At 44.7% G+C, this 23,306-nt stretch overlaps 1 protein-coding gene across 1 annotated transcript in view; it reads right to left on the bottom strand.

Moving 5' to 3' along the window:
• LOC120317738 (breast carcinoma-amplified sequence 3-like) overlaps positions 1-16,426 on the bottom strand; it is a gene marked incomplete at its 3' end in the record, with an annotated part of 43,876 nt that extends 27,450 nt beyond the window's left edge. The window contains exons 1-5 of the mRNA XM_039364576.1: positions 16,203-16,426; positions 9,334-9,419; positions 7,664-7,718; positions 5,523-5,598; positions 898-1,004 (exon numbers count right to left, since the gene is read on the bottom strand). Of these exons, the coding sequence (XP_039220510.1) occupies positions 898-1,004; positions 5,523-5,598; positions 7,664-7,718; positions 9,334-9,404 (309 nt within the window). The remainder of the gene's footprint in view (positions 1-897; positions 1,005-5,522; positions 5,599-7,663; positions 7,719-9,333; positions 9,420-16,202) is intronic.
• Between the last annotated feature and the right edge of the window lie 6,880 nt (positions 16,427-23,306).

A 23,306-nucleotide genomic window follows, 5' to 3' on the forward strand; every position in this document is an offset into this window, starting at 1 on the left:
TGGAGAGACTGGACAACCATTTGCCTGAAAGGGTACAGGGCCTCTTGCTGGAGTAAGGGATTGGACTGGAGGCTAAAACATATAAGGAACGTTTGCTGGAATTGGGTATGTCTTGTTTAATGAAGAGAAGGACGAGGTGAGACATGATAGCAGTATTCCAATATCTCAGGGGCTGCCACAAAGAAGAGGGAGTCAAGCTATTTTCCAAAGCACCCGAAGGCAGGACAAGAAGCAATGGATGGAAACTAAGCAAGGAGAGAAGCAACCTAGAACTAAGGAGAAACTTCCTGACAGTGAGAACAATTAACCAGTGGAACAACCTGCCTCCAGAAGCGGTGAATGCTCCAACACTGGAAGTTTTTAAGAAGAAACTAGACAGCCATTTGTCCAAAATGGTATAGGGTTTCCTGACTGAGCAGGGGGTTGGACTAGATGACCTCCAAGGTCCCTTCCAACTTTATCATCATCACCATTATTATTATTATTATTATTATTATTACTACTACTACTACTATCTTCAAGATCCCTTCCAACTCTGTTATCCTTTAAGATCTCATTACAATCCTTTTCTCTGGAGATGCTTATGATCCAAGCTGGGGTTTCTGCACAAAATGTGTCCTCGTGCCATTCAGAAGAGCAGAAAACGTCTCCAGTGCTACTTGTTCTTTCTTTAATCAGAAAAGACATAGAAAAAAAAGTAGCTTTATGACCTTCAGATCAGAGGATAGAATTTACGCTCCCTCACTGAAATTCTGCTTGCTGTCTGCTGCCTTTTTCTTTTTCTTCTCATCAACGTCTACAGACCTTCTGCCAGGCTACTGAGTATTAACACAATCTAAGACGGGAACTGGGGTATCCAAGAAACCCCTTTGTACCAGGTAGCCATGAGTAACTCACAGGTATGCTCCATATCTGTATCCCGTCGCTGTAGCCAATCATGAGCAGAAGAGGAGGTTCGTTCCCGGTGCTGTGCATTTCGTGCAGCTCCACGTTCCTTAAGGTATCTAAAAAAAAAACAAACGAGAAAAAGAAATCAAAGTTCAACAGCACCAGATTAGGACAAGGCTTCCGTGGAGTCCGAAGAGGTGGCACGGAGAACAGAACGGATAACAGAGTTGGAAGGGACGGTGGAGGTCTTCTAGTCCAACCCCCTGCTCAAGTGGGAGACCCTATACAATTTGACACAAGCGGCTGTATTAATAATAATGATGATTCACAGATAGTGGGAAGCAAAGAAGAAATGAGCCGAAGTAGCGCAGCAGTTAGGGTGCAGTACTGCAGGCCACTTTAGCTGACTGTGCTTGCACTTAAAGCGGTATATAAGTCTCATAAATAAATAATGAGCGAAGAAAGAATATCCCTGGAGAAATTAAGTAAAAAAAAAAAAAGGAGAAGCCGTGTCATTTCATTGATATGCTCCTAATAAAAGGCTTTCTTCGCTCATTAACAAAAGCGGTGTGCCAACGAGAGCAGTCAAGAAACTGGGAGTTCTTAGGACTTTTGAGCGCCCGGTAAGAAATCTCTTGTGTTGTGCTGACATTTCAAGGTGATGGAGGACAATGCAGGTGGTCCTTGATTTATAACCACAATGGAGCCCGGAATTTATGTTGTTAAGTGAGACATTGATCAAAATGAGTTTTGCCCCATTTTATGACTTTTCTTGTCGCAATTGGTAAGTCAATCACTGCAGCTGTTAAATCAGTAACACGGTTGTTCAGCGAATCTGGCTTCCCCGTTGACTGGTCACATGACCCCCGAGACATTGCAACCGTCGTAAATACAAACCAGCTGTCAAGCAACCGAATGTAAATGACGTGACCATGGGGATGCTGCCACGGTCATAAGGGTGAAAAATGGTCATAAGTCAATTTTTTCAGTGCCGTGGTAACTTCGAACAGTCATTAAATGAACTGTTAAGTCGAGGACTACCTGTAATTGTCTCTTAAGGTCCTTTGCGATAGATAGATAGATAGATAGATAGAGAGAGAGAGAGAGAGAGAGAGAGAGAGAGAGAGAGAGAGACAGACAGACAGATGATATAGATCAGTGGTTCTCAACCTTTCTAATGCTGTTGCCCCATAATACAGTTCCCCATGTTGTGGTGACCCCCAACCACTTATACATCACCGGGTGCCAGGGGCGTGGCCAAAGAAAAGGGGGGAAAAATGGCGGACAGCCTTGTTTGGCGACCCCCGTGAAATGGTCGTTCGACCCCAAATGGGGTCCCGACCCACAGGTTGAGAACCACTGATATAGATAGATAAGACAGACAGACAGACAGACAGATAGAGAAACAGACAGACAGATCCAGGAGATAGATCCAGGAGATGATAGAGACAGACAGACAGACAGATAGATATGGATGGATAGATAGATAGATAGATAGATAGATAGATAGATAGATAGATAGATAGATAGATAGATAGAAATATTGATATAGATATATATAGATAGATATAGATATATAGATATAATAAAACTAAAAAGGCAGATCACCGAGACTAAAAATGTTATTTAAAACTTAGCTTTCGTCAGCAGCTGTTGACGTTATCAAAGTATAAGCCAGGATTGGGGATAAGTATAAGCCAGGATTGTTTTTATAGTTCCTGGGAAGCTAACAGTTTTGTCAATGCACACGTTACGCGTTATTATGAATACACCCGAGACTCGCATTTTTAAAATAATTTTAGATATACCTATATAGAGGTTGTCCTCGACTTACAACCAGAATTGAGCCCCAAATTTTTGTTGCTAAGTGAGACATTTGTTAAGTGAGTTTTTGCCCCATTTTATGACCTTTCTTGCTACAGTTGTTAAGTGAATCACTGCAGTGGTTAAATCAGGATGACCCACTTTGCAACCATCACAACTTGTGACTATAAAGGGCAGGCTCCATTACAGCCATAAGTTGAGGACTACCTGTAAACAGTTTGGGCCTGTTTCTGGAATTGGAATATTGGAAGAAAAATCAGGTCCAGTTCCAAGCCGGGAATAAAAAAAATGGAGGCTGACTGCTTAGGAAAGGTTCTTGTTTATTGGTGAGCAGAACCAGCAACAGCATGCAGTTCTCACAAGCGGCTGGGTGAGTGGATGGATCTTTATGGGGCTCTGAGACTTCAAAGTGGAAATGTTTCTGGGTTGTGCAATGAGGTGGCTTTTGTGTCTTTTGCTAGTCTGAAGATGGTGTTGGGCAATTCCTATTGTGCCTAAAAGACCACATCCTGTCTTTGGATTTGGGTGAGGGGATGCAAATTCTTAATCCCATCAGCTGTGGGGGCTGAAGACCTTTTGTTTATGAATAGATTGGCCTAGTCCAGTGCTGGCGAACTTATGACACGGGTGCCAGAGGCGGCACTCAGAGCCCTCTCTGTGGGCACGCACACCGTCGCCCCAGTCCTAGGCCGTCAGCTGGGTTTTATAAAACCTTTTCGCTTTAGGCCTCCGCTGCCGTGTGCAAAAAAAAAAAAGGTTCAATCAGTCAATTTCAACTTCTTGCGGGAAAAAAAAGATCTTTCAAAGTTGGAATTGATTGATTGAACTTTTTAGTCCCACCCAGTCTGCCGTTACCACCGCAGCCATGCTCACCCAATGGGCCACACCCAGGCAATGGGCCATACCCACCCGGCACTCAACAACGCATAAGTGGGTTTTGGATTGCAGTTTGGGCACTTGGCCTCTAAAAGGTTCGCCATCACTGCTCTAAAGAATGCAAATGACGCCTTCAAAGAAAAACAAGAAAGTCCAGTTGCCTCTTAAAAAAGCACCTTTGGGACAACCAGAACCTGGATGACTGAGAATCTCCATAGACGTTGAACATCGTGTGGTATAAGCAAGGTTGATATCTGAAAGCAACAAGGGTGGTGTAAACATGGCCTATGCGCCCTGTGTATTTATGTAATGCTATAAGGATGAGAGTAGTAATGTCTCTGTAGGACAGACGCAGGAGAAGCACAGGCTCTGTTGTCTATGTATGCAGAGTCACAGGCACATCATCTCTCCAGGGAGGGAATCTTCCTGTATCAGCCTTCAAGAGCGGCTAAAGGGGAGGGTATGACGTTATACCAAAGAACAGGCCTTCCTGTGACTAGGTAGACCTAGTCCTCAACTTACAGCCATTTGTTTAGTGGCCGTTCGAAGTTACAATGGCACTGAAAAAAAGCGATTTGTGACCGTTTTTTCAGCATCCTGTAAAGAGTTTGGGCCCGTTTCTGGAATCGCAGCAAGAGGAAAGCTACATAGACTTCAAGAAGGACGGTATTCTATAAGGGGGGGGCTATTCCAGCAATTCCGTGATCATGTGATCAAAATCAGAGTGAGCACATATAGGGAGTGGGTTTTTATATCCTCTGTAGCCTTTTGTTTGGAGTTGTTTCCTGTTCCTGTTTGAGGCATGAACTTTGACCTGAGTCTGAGTGTGCCCTTTGGTATCTGTGGGTTAATCCTATTATGTCCTGTCTTAGAGTTTGGGCGGGGTATGTAGATTTTAGGAATCTTTGTCTTCCTAAGCTTCTAGCTGGGAGCCTCCAACCTTCCTGGATGGTTTACATCTGCATTTCTACAGAGCTGGTTTCTGTCTGGGGGAGGGAGACTTGGGGCCATTAAGAAAAACTGGGCATGCTTTTCTGCCTCTTTAAGATCCTTTGAGGAAATATATTTTTCTGCCCTTTTAATATTTCCTTCTCTGGGGGGCTGACTTCCCACAGAAGGAAGGCAGATTCGCTGAACAATCATATGATTCGCTTAATAATTGCAGCGACTCTTGAACAACTATGTGTGAGAAGTAAGTCTTCATCCTGGTTCATCCAAGCCGGGAATAAATAAGCAAACATGGCGACTGCTTTCGGAAGAAGGTTACAGTTTATTGCAGAAAGCTGGTTCTTCAGGAAAGTGCAGAGGAGAGAAGGGGCTGAGCACATGGTGTAGTAGGTTTTTATACCCCCTCTAGCCTTTTGTTTGGAATGGTTTCCTGTTCCTGTGGCATGAACCTTGAGGCTGTTTCTGAGTGTTTGTCTAGGCCTTGATATCTGTGGTTTAATCCTATTATCATATCCTGCTTCCCAGGAGATGGGGCTAATGGCTCCTAGAGTTTGGGTGGGATATTCAGATCTTCTTTTTTGTCTTCTTGATTGCTCTGGCTCCAACTTTCTGATGGTTTTACATCTGCATTTGTATGGGGCTAAAGTCTTGCTTGGGGCAGAGAGATAGATTTGGGGCCAGGTTTGGTTTTAAAAAGTCCTTTTGAGGAAAAATATATTTTTCTGCCCTTTTTAATATTTCTTTCTCTGGGCTAACTTCCCTCAAATGGCAAAAAAGGTCGTAAAATGGAGCGCTTAAGAATCGCCTTGCTTAGCAAGGGAAATGTTGGGGACTCGCTCTGTAGGTAGTCGGAGAAAGAACATAATCCATTTGTTACCATCTGAGATGGAAGGAGATAGCTCTCAAAACACAGATACCACAAGACTGAATAGAAAACAACACGGCCATGAACTGGGGTGGGAAGTGGGAAGGAGAGAGCGACTTACCATTCAAGTCAGAATTTTCAAATCTGATCCATACAATTTTCTCTTTTTCTTCTGTTGGAGCCGTACTGCTATAAGCCTGTATGGGGGAAGGGGGAAAAAAAAAAGAAGTTTAATGTGCTCAAGATAAAAAGAAAAAGCCTCAGATGAACAAAGATGCTTTTTCACGAGGCACCTGGATTTTCTTGTTTTTCTTTAAAGGCGTTTTGCTCAGATCAGTGGTTCTCAACCTGTGGGTCGGGACCCAATTTGGGATCGAACGACCATTTCACAGGGGTCGCCAAACAACGCAATCTGCCATCCCCCCCCCCCTTTTCCTTAGCTGTGCTACTACCTTTTATTCTATTGGCTTTTGAAAGCCAATAGAATAGACTCTCTTGAATAGAGTCTAATTCTATTGGCTTTCAAAAGCCAATAGGAATTGTCCAGGCTGTCTCTGCCCTTCTGAGCCCGCCAAAAGTCCCATTCTGCAAACGGTGCTGCACCAGTTGAGTAGTCTTCGACTTACAACCGGTTGAGTAGTCCTCGACTTATGACCGGTTGGGGGGTCGCGGCATTAAAAAGGTTGAAAACCACTGGCTCAGATGAACAGTGAACAGCTTAACTCTGTTGACAGACCACAGAGCCAATTTGGTGTAGCAGTTAAGGTGTTGGTAGAAAAACCTGGAAACTGAGTTCTAATCCCGTTTTAGGCATGAAAGCCAGCGAGGTGACTTTGAGCCAATCATCAGGAGACAGTGAGTTCTAGTCCCGCCTTAACCATGAAAACCAGTTGGATGACTTTCGGTCCCTCTTCCTCTCAGCCCAACCCATCTCAAAGGGTTGTGATTGCGGGAAAATATTAGGAGGATGGAATATATGTGTTCGCCGCCTTGAGTTATTTATACCAGGGCTTTTCAACTTTTTCACCCATTGTACCACTTTTAGGATACGGCAATATCCAAGTACCACCAGCCGCCTAGCAAGGTGTCAAAAACTTGATGATCAAACAAAAGAAAAAAGAAAAAAAGAAAAAGTGAGTAGTACAGGTAGTCCTTGACTTACAATAGTTCGCTTAGTGACTGTTTGAAGTTACAATGGCACTGAAAAAAGTGCCCCCCAAGGCACAGCCTAGCAAGATACCTGCCTGCCCACCTGGCCGCGCTCTTCCTTCTGTCCGAGGTTTTCATTGTTGTGAATATTTCTGTTGAGGATTGGCAGCAGGGGTGGAGTGGGGGGGTGTTTGGTTTTTACTCCCCCCGTCTGCTGAGTGGTTGCAGCAGGTTTTGGTCACTTCACATGACCCTGGGACACTGTGACTGTCATAAATATGAATCAGTTGCCAAGCATCTGAATGTAAATCACAAGACCCTGGAGAGGCTGCAACATTCCAGCTGATCGGCGCTTCTTCTGGGCTCAGCAGAAGCACCAGCATCAGCGCTGAGCTCCAGCTGGAGCCTGGCGTTGTTTCTTGCGCTTCCGCTGAACCCTGACAGCCCTGCAGCTCCAGCCGTCTCTCGCTCAGGCTTGTGCGGTGCTGCCAGTGGTTCAGCTCATTCCCCTCCCCCGCTATTTTTCTAGGATGGTCGCATACCAGCTGCCAGGTGCCAATGTACCACAGGTGGTACCCATAACACGGGTTGAAAAGCCCTGATTTATACAATAATAAAGGCAGGATAAAAATCTAATAAATAAAATATTGCATCCTCTTTCCAAAAATGATAACACAGTTTCACTATCCTGCTTTCCTGTTTAAGTGCTGTCATTTTCTAACCATCCTTCTATACTACACAGCTAGTAATTTTCTGGGCTGGAGGGCACATTTGTCCACCTATAATACTGCACAGTACTGATGCTTCAAGCAGGCCATTAACTACTCCCCCCCCCCGGTGCCCCATTTTGATTACAATCATATAAATATTCACAATCTGAATTTAATTTCTTTTAAAGTATACAACTCATTTGCATAACACGTTAAACCAAAATCCAACCAATCACATTATGACTTATTGCGATATACAAACTATGACCCACTGATCGACATAACTTGGCACGCTCTTTTCTGCATTTTTTTCTGCATCTTCCCACATGACGCCACTTTTTTGGGGGGGGACCCATTTTAAGAGGACAAGTTTAAAACGTTGCAACAAACCAGCTGCACTTGCCTGCGGTACAACATCTTGCAGAAATGTAACGACGCTTTCCATGTATGACTGCTCTCTGGAACAGAAAGATAAATATCCATAAAAAACAACAATGGTTATTATATACATACACAAATGTCCCTGGTGGAATTACAGGTTAAGCAGCATCAAGCATATTGCAAAATAGGAGTAACAAACAGTAACCCAAAGATATGAAGGGTATAAGATAAGAAAAAAGATAGGACACTGAATTAAGTTAGGTTTAAAACTGCATTTTTCTGAACATCACAGATTTTTTTTTTCCAAAAGTCAACTTTGATACTTTCGTTATCACTATTCACTGGAACCTAACATGCAACTATGAAAAAATTTTATAAAAGTAAATGTACCTACAAATGGCTTGAAGAATAAAAACTGACTTCAAAAGTTAAGAGAGAGTTTCTAAGAAAAATGACAGAATTTGAAATACTCATAGAGAATTAAGACTGCCAATTAAGACCTGAGATTATGACAGCTCATCGTTGTTAACAGCTGTTGTGAACTCTGGGCTATACCAGACAAAGCCATTCCAAAGTGCGTATCAAAATAACCCACAACCAAAAACCATCACTCTTACACATTGCATGTTTAGCAAACTTCAGCAGCAGAAAAATTCAAGTTTTATCTTCCATTTGGAACTCTAGATCAGAGGTCTCCAACCTTTTGGGCATCAGGGACTGGTTACGTGGAGAGAGGTTCTTCCACGGACCAGAGAGTGCGTGGTTTTGTGTGCTGCCTGCATCCCACAGATAGGGCTTTTCTTGTTTGTGTGGACCGGTTGCTGGCATGCCGTGACCTGGGGGTTGGTGACCCCTGCTCTACATGAACAATATGGAATTGTACCTATATTCTATAACAGTAGTTCTCAACCTTTTTAATGCCGCGATCTCCAACCGGTTGTAAGTCGAGGACTACTCAACCCATCGTAAGTCAAGGACTACTCAACTGGTGCAGCACCGTTTGCAGAATGGGACTTTTGGCGGGCTGAGCAGGGCAGAGACAGCCTGGACAATTCCTACTGGCTTTTGAAAGCCAATAGAATAAAAGGGAGTAGCACAGCTAAGGAGAAGGGGGAAAAAAATGGTGGACTGCGTTGCTTGGTGACCCCCGTGAAATGGTCGTTCGACCCCAAATGAGGTCCCGACCCACAGGTTGAGAACCACTGTTCTATAAAGTCATGCTAGCACAGTGGTTAGAATGCAGTATTGCAGGCTGACTCTGCCGACTGTCAGAAGTTTGATCTTAACCAGCACAAGGTTGATTGAGCCTTCCGTCCTTCCGAGGTCAGCAAATTGAGGACCTAGATTGTTAGGAGGAAAATGCTGACTCTGTAAACCGTTTAGAGAGAACTGTAGAGCACTGTGAAGCAGTACATAAGTGCTATTCCTTCCTTCCTTCCTTCCTTCCTTCCTTCCTTCCTTCCTTCCTTCCTTCCTTCCTTCCTTCCTTCCTTCCTTCCTTCCTGCCTACTGCCAGGAGTTCAGTCCTGACCGGCCAAGGGTTGACTCAGCCTTCCATCCTTCTGAGGTTGGTAAAATGAGGACCCAGATTGTTGGGTGCAAATATGCTGACTCTATAAACTGCTTTGACAGGGTTGTAAAGCACTGTGAAGCAGCATATAAGTCTAAGTGCTATTGCTATTAACCACTTACGTAACAGCCTGTGGCCGGACTATCACTCCTCCAGTACATCGGCTTGGGCGGCGGGGAGATTCAGCAGCCATTACTGTTCTTAATTCCTGGAAGCAAAAAAAAAAAGTGTTTTTGAATTATGTCTCACACTCTCTTATTCACCCACTTCTTCAGTGATCATCAACAGCACACTAGTTAAAAAAGAAACTGATATCGAAAGGTATGCAAACAGCAAAATCAGCAGGTCAGAAAAGGCAAGTGATGATGGATCAATACTGCATTTTACCTCCCACAGCTTAAAACCTTGAATTGGAATCTCTAAAGCAGTGGTTCTCAACCTGTGGGTCGGGACCCCATTTGGGGTCAAACGACCATTTCACGGGGTCGCTAAACAACGCAGTCCACCATTTTTTTTCCCCTTTTCCTTAGCTGTGCTACTCCCTTTTATTCTATTGGCTTTTGAAAGCCAATAGAATAGACTCTCTTGAATAGAGTCTAATTCTATTGGCTTTCAAAAGACAATAGGAATTGTCCAGGCTGTCTCTGCCCTGCTGAGCCCACCAAAAGCCCCATTCTGCAAACGGTGCTGCACCAGTTGAGTAGTCCTCGACTTACAACCGTTTGAGTAGTCCTTGATTTATGACCGGTTGGGGGTCACGGCATTAAAAAGGTTGAGAACCACTGCTCTAAAGCCCTGCCTAAAAAATGCCCAGATTACCTCAGTCTTTGTATGTAGATAGAAGTAATAGAAAAATTAAGTCACTCCTAACTCGGGGGTCACTTCATCCAATCATATTAAGCTAAAATGAAACGAGGACAATATAGTTTGGTGTGATATACAAAATTACCACTAAAATCAGTGAGGCTAAAAGTTAACTGCTGCCCAGAGTAGCCCAACGGTGAGATACCGGTAGGTGGCAAATAAATTTAACAAATAATAATTATAATAACTAAACTAACCAGACTGTATTTCAAAGATGTACCCAAAAGCACAACTAAATATGGAATCAACCAACTGCCAGTCTCACAGGAAACAGGGCTGCAAGCATGCGCATGACGCTTTCAATGATGCTGGCGCCTGTGTGAGGCTCGTGGTGCCGCCACCGCTAGGCTCCTGGCGATGCTATCACCAGTGCAAGCCCCCACGCGAGGCTCGCACCGTGGCCCACGTGCCGTGTGCGGAGCTGCCACCGCCCGCACACGTTTTGTGGCAATGCCGCCTACATGTGGTGTGCCGCCGCCCACCTGCCGCTCACAGCGCTCCTACTGCCCGCACACATTTTGTGGCAACGCTGCCACCCACGCGATACTGGAAACAGTGGCATGAGGGGGGTTGAGTACGCACACATGCGCACATGCTCTGCCCAGCTACTCACGTGGCCCAGTGGTGAAGAGGCCATGGCCCGGTAGTGGGCCGTGGGCCATAAGTTGGGGACCTCTGGTTTCTAGCATTTATTCTACATTGCCAGATTCTCAGCTATTCCTTCTTCCTTGTCCTTTTTAAACATATATGCCGTCCAAGAAAAACAAGGTAATTGTATCCTAAGATCAAAAGTTGTTTTTTAATTCTTATTTTGTCTTCTGGGAATGGTCATTTAAAGAAGCCCACGAATGAGTTCAAAAGAATCCTTCCGGCGCGTAGATATACCTGACCAGCAGGGGGCCACAGTACGTATGTTTTGATGGCCCCAAAATCTGAAGCTGACAGAACTGTCTCAATCATAACCTCAACTGTGTACAGGTATTCCTCAACATACGAACATGATCGAGCCCAACATTGCTGCTGCTAAGTGAGATAGTTGTTAAGTGAGTTTTGCCCCCTTTGATGACCTTTCTTGCCAGAGCTGTCAAGAGAAGCACTGCAATTGTTAAATTAGTAACGGTCGTTAAGTAAATCCGGCTTCCCCATTGACTTTGCTCGTCAAAAGTTCCCAAAAGAGGATCACATGACCCCAGGACACTACGACCGTCACAAAAAGGAGTCAGTTGCCAAGCATCTGAATTTTGATCACGTGACCACGAGGGAGACTGCAACGGTTGTAAAGTGTGAGAAAAATGGTCATGTCACTTTTTTCACTGCTATTTGAAGTTACATGGTCACTAAACAAACGGTTGTAAGTCAAGGGCAACCTGTACATATAGACATGGTTGTCTCCTCCGTTCCACTCCAGCCCCTGCTTTTTTATCTCAAACTCCCACAGCAGCTGCTCAGTGTTTCTCAACCTTGATAATTTTAAGGCATGTGGACTTCAACTCCCAGAGTTCCACAGCCAGCATTGCTGGCTGTGGAACTCTGGGAGTTGAAGTCCTCATGCCTTAAAATTGTCAAGGTTGAGAAACACTGTTTATTAAAGGAAAAAAACAGCTAAGAATTTGTTCCACAAGGAGTGAAAAAAGCTCTTTTGGGGGGTTGTTTTTTTTTTTGAGAAGCCCCTATTTTCAAACACTTCTAGTGCTCTATCCTCCCTGTCCCAAGAGCACCTGTAGTATGTCTCTCAGATTCCCCACCCTATCAACGGCTCTTGCAGATGTTCCTTAAACTGTCTTACGTTCTTGCTCCTTCACTTCCATTTGCTTTTAAATTAGTAGGTAACCCCACTGACATTATTAAGTTCCCTTTCCATGCCCTACAATTAAGATACACTACAATTAGGGGACTGGAGGCTAAAGCATATAAGGAAAGGCTGCTGGAATTGGGAATATCTAGTTTAAAGATGAGAAGGACAAGGGGGGACATGATAGCAGCCTTCCAATATCTCAGGGGCTGCCCCAAAGAAGAGGGAGTCAAGCTATTCTCCAAAGCGCCTGAAGGCAGGACAAGAAGCAGCGGATGGAAACTCATCAAGGAGAGAAGCAACCTAGATCTAAGGAGGAATTTCCTGACAGTGAGAACAATTAACCAGTGGAACAACCTGCCTCCAGAAGCGGTGAATGCTCCAACATTGGAGGTTTTTAAGAAGAGACTTGACAGCCATTTGTCCGAAATGGTATAGGGTTTCCTGCCTGAGCAGGGGGTTAGACTAGATGACCTCCAAGGTCCCTTCCAACTTTTTATTATTATTATTATGGATCATCGCACAGTCAGCCAGATGTTCAGACTGGATTTGGCATTTTGTCTATCTATCGAGTCCTTACCCAGGACCTGGGATAGGCAGATGTAGATGTTTGATGGTATTACAGGTATCGTCGCAGGATGGAAGCAGTTCCTAGTAAGGCCACCTTTTGCAATTGACTAATAGCGAATTTGTCAATGCCAATGGTGTTCAAGTGGTGCTCCAGTTGTTTTGGGATTGCACCCAAGGAGCCTATGACTATTGGTACTACCCTTGCTTGCTTTTGCCACAGTCTTTCTATTTCTATTTGTAGGTCTTTGTATTTTGTTATCTTCTCCAGTTCTTTCTCGTCTATTCTGCTGTCTCCAGGCACTGCCACGTCCACTATCCAGACTTTTTTGTCTTTCTTATCGACAATTGTTAAGTCTGGGGTGTTATGTTGCAGGTGCTTGTCTGTTTGAATTCTGAAGTCCCAGAGCAGTTTAATTTTATCATTTTCTATGACTTTCTCTATTTTATGATCCCACCAGTTGTTGTTGTTATTATTATTAAAATGGGATCTTTCAACCCCATTCTTTCCTAACATTATAACAAATTAACTGGCAAAGTGTTGCCTAAATCATCTTTTGGACTGATCAATAAAATAAAGGCAAAAAAAGCTTTTTATTCTGCTGGCCTAATATAAATAAAAAATGCAATCACTCAAGTAGTAGATATAAAGCAGTAAGAATGCAATGTGCCAAATCACAGCATTGGTTATCAATGGGTAATGTTCAGTGATGGCTGTGTCCGCACAACACACTGACCCACAAATTAATCATGGGGTTAGTATACAGTTAGCATGCAAATCGAAAAAATTGAGTCAGTTACCCATGGCCAAATATGTTAACACGGGAACTGTTTGCTCAGTCATAGCTTGTGAAATAAATTAGCTAGATTCACACAACATCAGTCAGGCTGCTTGGTAGCATATGCCATTCAAATACATTTGGTGTCTTGTGAGTAGTCGGGGAAAAGGAGGGTACTAAGCATGAATAGTTATTGTGTTATTTATTAATCTGATTAAAGGAAATCAAAATAGTGGCTTGTTAGAGTTTGCAGAACACGGCAGCTTGGTTTGCATGAGATAGGGAAGCTCAAACTAGCCAACTGGCTTTTAGTTAATGTGTCACTGCTAAGTTTACAGTTCAATGTATTTTGCAAACTTCAACAATGAATATTCAAATGTGATAACAACAAATGTGACCTGGAATATAGGGTGTATTTGCACAACATTCGTAACCGTGGACAATTTAATGAAGGTATATTCAACATTGATTTAATTGAATATTACCTTCATTAAATTATCCATGATTACGAATGTTGTGCAAATACACAACAGGTCACATTTGTTGTTATCGCATTTGAATATTCAGTAATGTTATTTTATTTGTGATATTATAAGTGATGTACAGATGTCATTACACTCATGCTAAACATAAATAATACCGTATGTCCAAGTATTTGCCTCACTCACTCCTTATTCAGTCACATACATTTACATCTAATAGCCCTTTCGATTAATTCTTACCTCTATCCTACACAAAAACCAGTCTCTGGTCTCATACATTACACCAAGCATAATATTAATTGAAAAGAATATTTGTAGCTCTGGTCTGAACTGTTGTTATTTTCTTGCAGACATTTGATTACCCAACTAAGTAACATCAATAGTGCTAAAAGAGAGTGCGATTTGCTCTCATTATGTTAGGACTGATGATGTTATCTAGTAATGAAACATCTGCAAGAAAATCACCAAGCTCAAAGATCACCAAGAACCCCACAACCATAGAACTACTTGTTTGATTCTGATATAGAATAATTCATACAATATGCTACAGTATGATTGATCAATTTCCCATAGCTGGCTGATTTTACGTCATGCTAAACTGTAAATAAACTAACCATATCACATCTTAGTTCCTTGTGACCCCAACAGCTTTGTCAACTATAGTTTATGTATATGTATTTTCCATTTGGGCTTCTAAACAACTCTAGGTAAATTCAACTAACAACTATTCGTTTAGTGACTGTTTTAACATTACAACAGCCCTGAAAAAAAATGATTTATAAAAGTTTAACACACTTACAACATCCCTGTGGTCACATGATCAAAACACAGATGCATGGCAACTTGTTCATATTTATGATGGTTACAGGGTCCCAGAGATATGTGATCACCTTTTGCAAACTTCTGATAAGTAAAGTCAATGGGAAAGCCAGATTCACTTAACAACTGTGTTACTAAATTAACGGTGGCAGTGATTCACTTAACAACTGCAGTAGGAAAGATCATAAAATGGGGCAAAACTCACTGAATTGTCTTGCTTAGCAACAGAAAATTTGGGCTCATTTGTAGTCAGAAGTCGAGCACTATCTGTACACACTAAAAAGAAATATAATAATACCGCAGTATTAAAAAAAAGATTAAATTAGATTTCCCAAATAAAAGCCTCATTAGTAGAATTTCCTTGGTGGGTCCTTTTAAGTAGTAACTCTGAGAGGGATCTCGGAGTCCTAGTGGACAATCCCTTAAATAGGAGCCAGCCGTGTGCTGCAGCTGCCAAAAAAGCCAACACAATGCTAGGCTGCATTAACAGAGGGACAGAATCAAGATCACGTGAAGTGTAAATACCACTTTACAATGCCTTGGTAAGGCCACACTTGGAATACGGCATCCAGTTTTGGTCACCACGATGTAAAAAACATGATGGGACTCTAGAAAGAGTACAGAGAAGAGCAACAAAGATGATCCGGGGGTTGGAGGCTAAAGCATATAAGGAACAGTTGCTGGAATTGGGAATGTCTAGTCCAGGGGTAGGCAACCTTGGCTCTTTTATGACTCGTGGACTTCAATTCCCAGAATTCCTGAGCCAGCCATACTGACTCAGGAATTCTGGGAGTTGAAGTCCACAAATCATAAAACAACCAAGGTTGCCTACCCCTGGTCTAGTCTAATGAAGAGAAGGACGAGGGGGAACACGATAGCAGTGTCCCAATATCTCAGGGGCTGCCCCAAAGAAGAGGGAGTCAAGCTATTCTCCAAAGGGCCTGAAGGCAGGACAAGAAGCAATGGATGGAAACTCATCAGGAAGCAACCTAGAACTAAGGAGAAACTTTCTGACAGTGAGAACAATTAACCAGTGGAACAACCTGCCTCCAGAAGTGGTGAATGCTCCAACACTGGAAGTTTTTAAGAAGAGACTGAACAGCCATTTGTCTGAAATGATATATAGGGTTTCCTCCCTGAGCAGGGGGTTGGACTAGATGACCTCCAAGGTCCCTTCCACCTACCCTACCCTACCCTACCCTATCCTGCCGCAGCCATGACAGGAGGGTGAAAAGTTGCCTGGCTCAACCCCCTCCCCCCCCGCCGGTTGTGGAAACCAGGGCTTCAAATGATACGTGGACCTTGAAGCCAAAGGGCCAAAAAAGGCCTGTGCCCCAGATCTGGCAGCCCTACAGGCTCAGCATGATGGGCTTCGGGGTCAGTCTCGCTCTCTGAGGCTGGCCTACCTCGCAGGGCTGCCGTGAGGGAAAAAGAAAGGGGGGGGAGAAGGAAACCTCGGAGGCTTGAGGGAAATGGGGGGGGTTGGGATACCCCCCTATTAGCAGACGGGTGAAATAGGCCGCCTCAGACACCCCCTTTCCCACGTGCCCCCCAACTCCCCCCATATCAAATTGGCTCCCTCACACGACCCTCCCCCACCTTTCCTGACAGCCTGGCTTCCCCTCCACCTCCCCACAAGCCCCACCCACCGCTCGCGCTTCCCATAATTCCCCCCCCCCTCCGTCTACCTGCTGCGGTTGAAGCGCCTCGCTTTTTCCCCCTCCCTGGTAATATTTGGGACCCTCTCACCGGCCGCCGCACTGACAGCCAATGGTCGGCAAGGGGAGGCGGGTGCTGTTCTGCTTTTGGATCCAATCAGTGGCCAGCTGGGCGGTTGGCAACACTGCCGAGGGTGGTTGTCACTCTCGCTTTCTCCCGACGTTTTCCTTCTTGCCCAATCGCCGCAACTAAGCTAGGTTGAGAAAGCTCGACGTTTTGGATGCTTTCGACGCTCCCACCTGCGGGGGGGAGGGAGGGTTGTTTACATCCGGGTCTCAAAGGAGGAGGAGGTGCTTGACATGTTGCAGCCGGTGCTGGATTAGCCAATGGGATTCGGGGTTGTCGGATGCGCGTAAGCCACACCCACCAGTGACGAAAGGGAAGGTTGTTTAACGCTTTCCACTTGGGAAGGGGCAAACTGAGGACGAGGCGTGTGACGTCAGGCCGCGGCTGATGCAATGACGTAAACAGTAAAGCGCCTTCAGGACATGTAGAGATAGAAAAGTGTAGCGAGGGACAAATGGTTATTTGACAAAGTAACTTTTTAAAAATCACGGCATAAGGTGAAAAGGTGAAAAGGTCTTAATTTTCACAAAATTAAGGGCTCTAATTAATAAAATTAAGGGCTGTTAATTCACAGAATTAAGGTCTCTTCCAACGCCGTTCTTCTGTTCATATTTTTTTCCTTTGGTCTACTGATTAAGGTGCTGAATTAAGGAACCAGGGTGGTCTAGTACAAGGGTGGGCAATTATGGCCCTTGTACAACCTGTGGACTTCAATTCCCAGAATTCCTGACCCTGCATTAAGAGATAGTAAAATAAAAAGAAGCTTGAATTATGCAATATTGTGCACCAGTACAGGTAGTCCTTGACCTGTGACCACATCTGAGCCCAAAATGTCTTGTTGTTAAGCAAAACAGTGATTGTGAGTTTTTCCCCATCTTACGACCTTTTGCCACAGCTGTTAAGTGAATCACTGCATTTGTTAGGTAATAATTCTGATACAAAGGAAGTGGTGGTCTGTTCTAAAGAGTGAAACTTTGTCAAAAGGTGTCTATGGAGATTCTCAGTCATCCAGATCATCATTATCCCAACTTTTCATTAAGCACATTCAGTTTCCCCCATTGAACTGTTTGTCATAAGCTGGCTGAGAAGGTCGCAAATGGAGATCACATGACTCGGAGTGTTGCAACAATTGCATTTTCATGCTGGATGATTGGCTGGTGGGGAATGGAAGGATTTATACTCCTTGCAGACAGCTGGTCATTTGCATCCTTTTAGAGTTGTTGAGGCCACTTGGAGGTTTACACCTGTGTCCACAGGGTCACCTGAGTAGTGCTTCTTGGCTGGAGGATGTTTTCTGCCCTGTTTCCCTCTTCAGTCAGAGCTGAAGAAGCTTCTTGGATGAGAAGCGAAACGTCTTCAAAGAAAAACAAGAAAGTCCAGTTGCCTCCTGAAAAAACACCTTTGGGACTTCGTCAAAAGAAGTAAACAGAAGGCTATAGTATAATAGCATGTTTGCCCATTCTATGGATGTCCAATAAGCGCATGAGAAGGACCATTGAATTAAGTTGGATATACAGGTAGTCCTTCATTTACAACCACTCATTCAGTGACCATTTGAAGTAACGGCACTGAAAAAGTGACTCACAACTCATCCTCGCAGTTACAACCGTCATAGAATCAGGTGATCAAAATTCAGGTGCTTGGTAAATGGCATGAAAATGCAACGGTCACAACACCCCGAGTCATGTGATCTCCATTTGCGACCTTCCCAGCCAGCTTCTGACAGGCAGTCAATGGGGGAAGCTGAATTTGCTTAATGACTACCTGATTCACTTAACAACTGCAGTGACTGGCTTAGCAATTGGGGCAAAAAAAAAAAGGCTTAACATCGGGGAGCAACTCAGGTAATATTCACCTTGCTTAGCAACCGAAATTCTGATCCCAATTATGGAGCACTACCTGGATTGGAAATCAGAATCCAATTATATTTCATCTTTAATTATCAAACATAGAAACTCCCAATTCTGCCTTCTCTGGATTCTGCCATAAGAGGGAGAAAAGGGGGAGAGCAAAGGGGCTTTATGGCCCTCACTTCCTTCAGCACACTTCAAAGGACTGAATGTGTGTTTATTGTGGCCTCTAAGCTTTAACATATCAAAGAAGAGTAATTGCCTTTCATGTAGTTATCTGAAGTCTCCATCCAGACGGAAGAAGAAAGGGGATGGAATTGTGATACTTGAAACTATCACTGGAAGGGGGGTTGATTGGGTGGGACTACTGGGGAACCCCTTAAAACCTTGAATGGGAGAGCTTGAACCCCAAGTCCTGTCTAGCATGCCTGCAACCATTTTCTCTTAATAAAGGATTCCTGTTGGAAGAGCTATTCCAAGAGTTCTGTCTTCTTAAGATGCAAAGTGGGGTGGGTCCTTACATTAGACAGGACTTGCAAAATTAATCCACCTGGAAGGTAGACCCTTGCCGGGGGATTTTGCAAAAATTTACCATGTCAGACAACGAAGCAAGAGAGGGAGAAAACTCCCTGGAAAGAGAGCCGCTGACCCAGTTGGAACCTTGCCAGATGTTGGGATCCGAGAGGCCAGATTTCTCAGAAGAAGAAGTGGTGGAGACACAGGACCACAAGCCTCGCTGGTCGATGGGCGTTGGAAAGAAAAGCGAGTGGGGAAAGGAATCAAGAAAAGTGACCCTGAGACGGGGAACCAAGCAACCAGAATGGAAGCAGGAGATGGAGAAATCCCTGCACGCAAGTGAAGAGGGAGGAAGCTGTATGCCGTACTCAGACTGGATCCTAGAGAGAGCTATGACCTGATGAAGAGAACTCTCAGCTCCCTAGGAGAGGAGATTCCTGAGCCCTACGCCCGCCCCAGTTCCTGGAGCCACAAAGGGAGAGACACCGAGGGGGACGTGGAACCTGCAACCCCAGGGACATTTACTGATCCAGGAGCTCCCACCCCCTACCGGACCACAGATGGAAATCTGGACGGAAGACACTACCACCCACAATGGAGGCACCGATCCATTCCAAGACGTCCACCGTTGGAGGTGAAATTCAAAGGGGAGCCAACACGCTTGGGGTTTTTCCTAACCCAAGTCCTCAGCTACATGGAGGAATATGGGCAGGACATCCCCAGCGACAAAGCCCGCATCCGGATCGTGCAATCTGCCCTGGATGGACCAGCTGCAGATTGGGTGGTGAACCTGCATGACTCCAATGCCCCAGAACTCAGTAACTTCAACCGTTTCATGTCCTCGTTGAGAAGACGGTTTGAAGACCCCCTGGCTGATCGCAAAGCCCGTGAAAGAATAACAACGATGAGGCAGGGCAAACGCCCAGTGGCTGAGTATACACAAGAATTCCGAGCCATTGCCAGCAAACTGAATTGGCCAGAAGACATCCTCCTTGGCCGTTTCAAAGATGGACTAAACTATGATCTATATGATGCTTGCCTGCCCCGAGGAGACCCACATCGACTTGAGGAATGGTACGTCTTGGCAGAGGAAGCAGAGATCGACATATTGAAGAGGCATCGCCGAGGAAAACAATGGAGCCGCCCCCCGCCTGAGCTGACACACCAACCGGTGAAATCATCGGATACAGCCAAGAAGCAGATGGGGTGTTTCAAGTGCGGAAGAGAAGGGCATCGAGCTGTAGAATGCCGCTCAAAGGCCCCCCAGCACAACCCAGACAGATCCCCAATCAACAAACCCAGAGGGTATTCAGCTAAGCCAAAAGAAACAGCCATGAAAATGATGGAAATTGCAGAAAACCCCACCTCTGCTCACCAAGGGGAAAGAACTCCAGCCTACACCACAGGGACGGTGGATGCCTCAGATGACAGCTCGGAAGGCGAACCCCTGGTAAGTGGACGCATCACACCCATCTTCAAAACAGTGACTATATTAATCCCCCCCATGCCCGAAGCTGTGAAGGTGAAAGCCTTAATAGACTCTGGCTGCACCCGCTGCCTCATTAGCCCAACACTAGTGGGGAATCTGGGCATCCCATCCAGGAGACTGGAACAACCAATCTCATTTGGCCAGCTAGATGGATCCATAGCAGGGGGGGTGCCAGCTACCCTAGCCACTCTACCAATACACCTCTCCCTGGGCAAACATGAAGAGGACATAACGTTTGTGGTGACCCCAGGTATGGAATGCCCAATGATTCTAGGGATGGAATGGTTGAAAAAATGGAACCCCTGGGTAAATTGGAGGACGACAGAAATCAAATTCCCGAAGGGGGACCCTATGGACTTAAAACCCCAAGGGAGGCTACCAGAATCAAGAATAGAAAAAGCATCCATAGGAGAGGAAAAAAGATTAACAGAAATACCAGAGGAATATAGGGACCTTGCTGAAGTCTTCAGTGAGGAGAGGGCGAATGAGCTTCCCCCCCACCGACCCACAGACTGTACCATTGAATTCAAGCCTGGGGCAAAACTCCCGAAGCCCAGATTATACTCCATGAGCCCAAAGGAGAAGGAGGAAATGGAAAGATTTATAAAAAAAAACCTGGAGAGAGGTTTCATTGAACCAGCTAAGCCTAAAGTGGCTGCCCCGGTCCTTTTTAGAGAGAAGAAGGATGGCTCTTTACGTTTATGCGTGGATTATAGGGCCCTGAACACAATCAGTGAAAGCAACCTATACCCGCTGCCCCTCATGAAAGACATGCTGTCACACCTATCGAAAGGGAAAATTTTTTCTAAACTAGACTTAAGGGAAGCTTACTATCGCGTGAGAATCAAGGAAGGGGACGAATGGAAGACTGCATTTAACTGCCCCATGGGGTGCTATCAATTCAAAGTCTTGCCATTTGGATTACAAGGGGGCCCTGCAGTCTTTATGCAATTAATCAATGACGTTCTAAGGGAGCACCTGTTTAAGGGGGTCCTTGTTTACTTGGACGACATTCTTATCTTTACCGAAACAAAAGAAGAACACGTCAAACTTGTCAGAGCGGTTTTAAAGAAGCTGCGAGCCGCTCACCTATATGCCAAACTCTCAAAATGCGAATTCCACCAGGAAAGGATAGACTACCTAGGCTATCGCATATCCCCACAGGGCATTGAAATGGACCCAGAGAAGGTCAGAGCAGTATTAGAATGGGCACCACCCCGCACAAGAAAGCAACTACAAAGTTTCCTGGGCTTGGCAAATTTTTACCGCCAATTCATCCCCTCATTTGCACAGATAGCCTTGCCCTCTCACCAACTACTAAAAACGAAGGGAACATCCTCAGTAAAACCTAGCCAGCCACTAACATGGACAATGGAGTGCCAAGCAGCGTTTGAGAGACTAAAGAGACTTTTTTCTGCCGAACCAGTACTAAGGCACCCAGATATGGACAAGCCCTTCATAATACAGGCAGATGCAAGTGATGTGGCAGTGGGGGCTGTGCTATTACAAGAAAATGATGATGCAGTATTGCAACCCTGTGCATATACATCTAAGAAACTCACGGAAACAGAACAGCGCTGGCCCGTATGGGAGAAGGAGGCTTATGGGATACGTTGGGCATTACTCACGTGGCGACAGTTCCTGGAAGGCAACAAAATCCCCTTCCAGGTATGGACTGATCACAAAAATTTAGAAGCCCTGAAAACTTCCAGGAAACTCAATCCCAAACAAGCCCGCTGGTCCCAGCATTTTCACCAATTCCAATTTAAGCTCAAACATTTACCAGGAAGAAAGAACTTCCTGGCAGATGCACTATCTCGCATGCCCCAATATAACAGCGCACGAACCACAGACTCTAGACCAATAATGGCAGAATCACAACTGGCAGCGCCAGTAACCACAAGAACCCAAGCCCAAATAAAACCACAACTGGACAGCCAAACTGGGATTGAATTCAGAAAAAGTTTGGAAACAGATGATTGGTTCCAGAAAAACAAACATGTGTGCACAATGAGAGACGGATTGCCTTGGGTAGGGGAAAAGTTAGATATACCAACAACTCAAAGACTAACTTTCATGCAACTTTGCCATGACACAAAATCAGCAGGGCATTTTGGATTTGTAAAAACGTTACACTTAATTAAACGGCAATTTTGGTGGCCATCAATAAAAAAGGACATAGAAAGTTATGTTGCCAGCTGCCCAACCTGTGCATCAGCAAAGAGGTTGCAAGGGAAATCGCCAGGGATGTTACAACCAGTGGCAAGTCCCTCAGCCCCCTGGAGGGAAATAGCCATGGATTTTATAGTGGAATTGCCTGAAAGCAATGGGAATACTGTTATCTGGACAGTCACGGACCTATTTTCCAAACAGGTGCACTTTATCCCTTGCCAAAAAAATTCCCACTGCAAAGGCCTTAGCAAAACTTTTCATCCAGCACATTTACAGATTGCACGGGGCACCCCAACGCATCATCTCTGATAGGGGAGTGCAATTTACGTCTACATTTTGGAAGGAATTTTTATCCCTCTTAGGGACCACTCAGGGACTGACATCTAGCCATCACCCTCAGACAGATGGACAAGCGGAACGCGGCCAGTCGGTACTTGAGCAATATTTGAGATGTTTTTTAAATTTCCAACAGAGTGATTGGACGGACTTACTTCCTTTTGCAGAAGTTGCCGACAATAATGCAGTCCACTCCAGCACAGGCTACACTCCTTTTCAAATAGCCAACGGCCAAAGTTTCAACCCTATGCCAGAGTTAACCCCAAAAGAACCAACGATCCCTTCACTGAAAGAATGGATGGAAAACCTACAAACCACCTGGCCAATAGTCAGAAAATCACTAGATGAAGCTAGGCGGGCATACAAAGCACAAGCCGATAAAAAAAGGGTTGAGCCTACACCATTCATTATAGGAGAAATGGTGTACTTATCTACAAAATACCTAAAGTCCCTACAGCCCTGTAAAAACTTGGACCAAAATATATAGGGCCTTTTCCAATTAAAAGGATCATAAATCCAGTAACAGTAGAATTAGAATTACCCAAAAACCTCAGGCAAATACACCCAATTTTTCATTGCAGCCTGCTGAAAAGAGAGCATCAGTCACCTCTACGGCCAAAAATCCCCCCCACCACCTCCAATCA

Source organism: Crotalus tigris, unplaced genomic scaffold (assembly GCF_016545835.1).
Source record: "Crotalus tigris isolate CLP2741 ecotype Arizona unplaced genomic scaffold, ASM1654583v1 scf7180000019808.60358, whole genome shotgun sequence".
Lineage (NCBI taxonomy): Eukaryota > Metazoa > Chordata > Lepidosauria > Squamata > Viperidae > Crotalus > Crotalus tigris.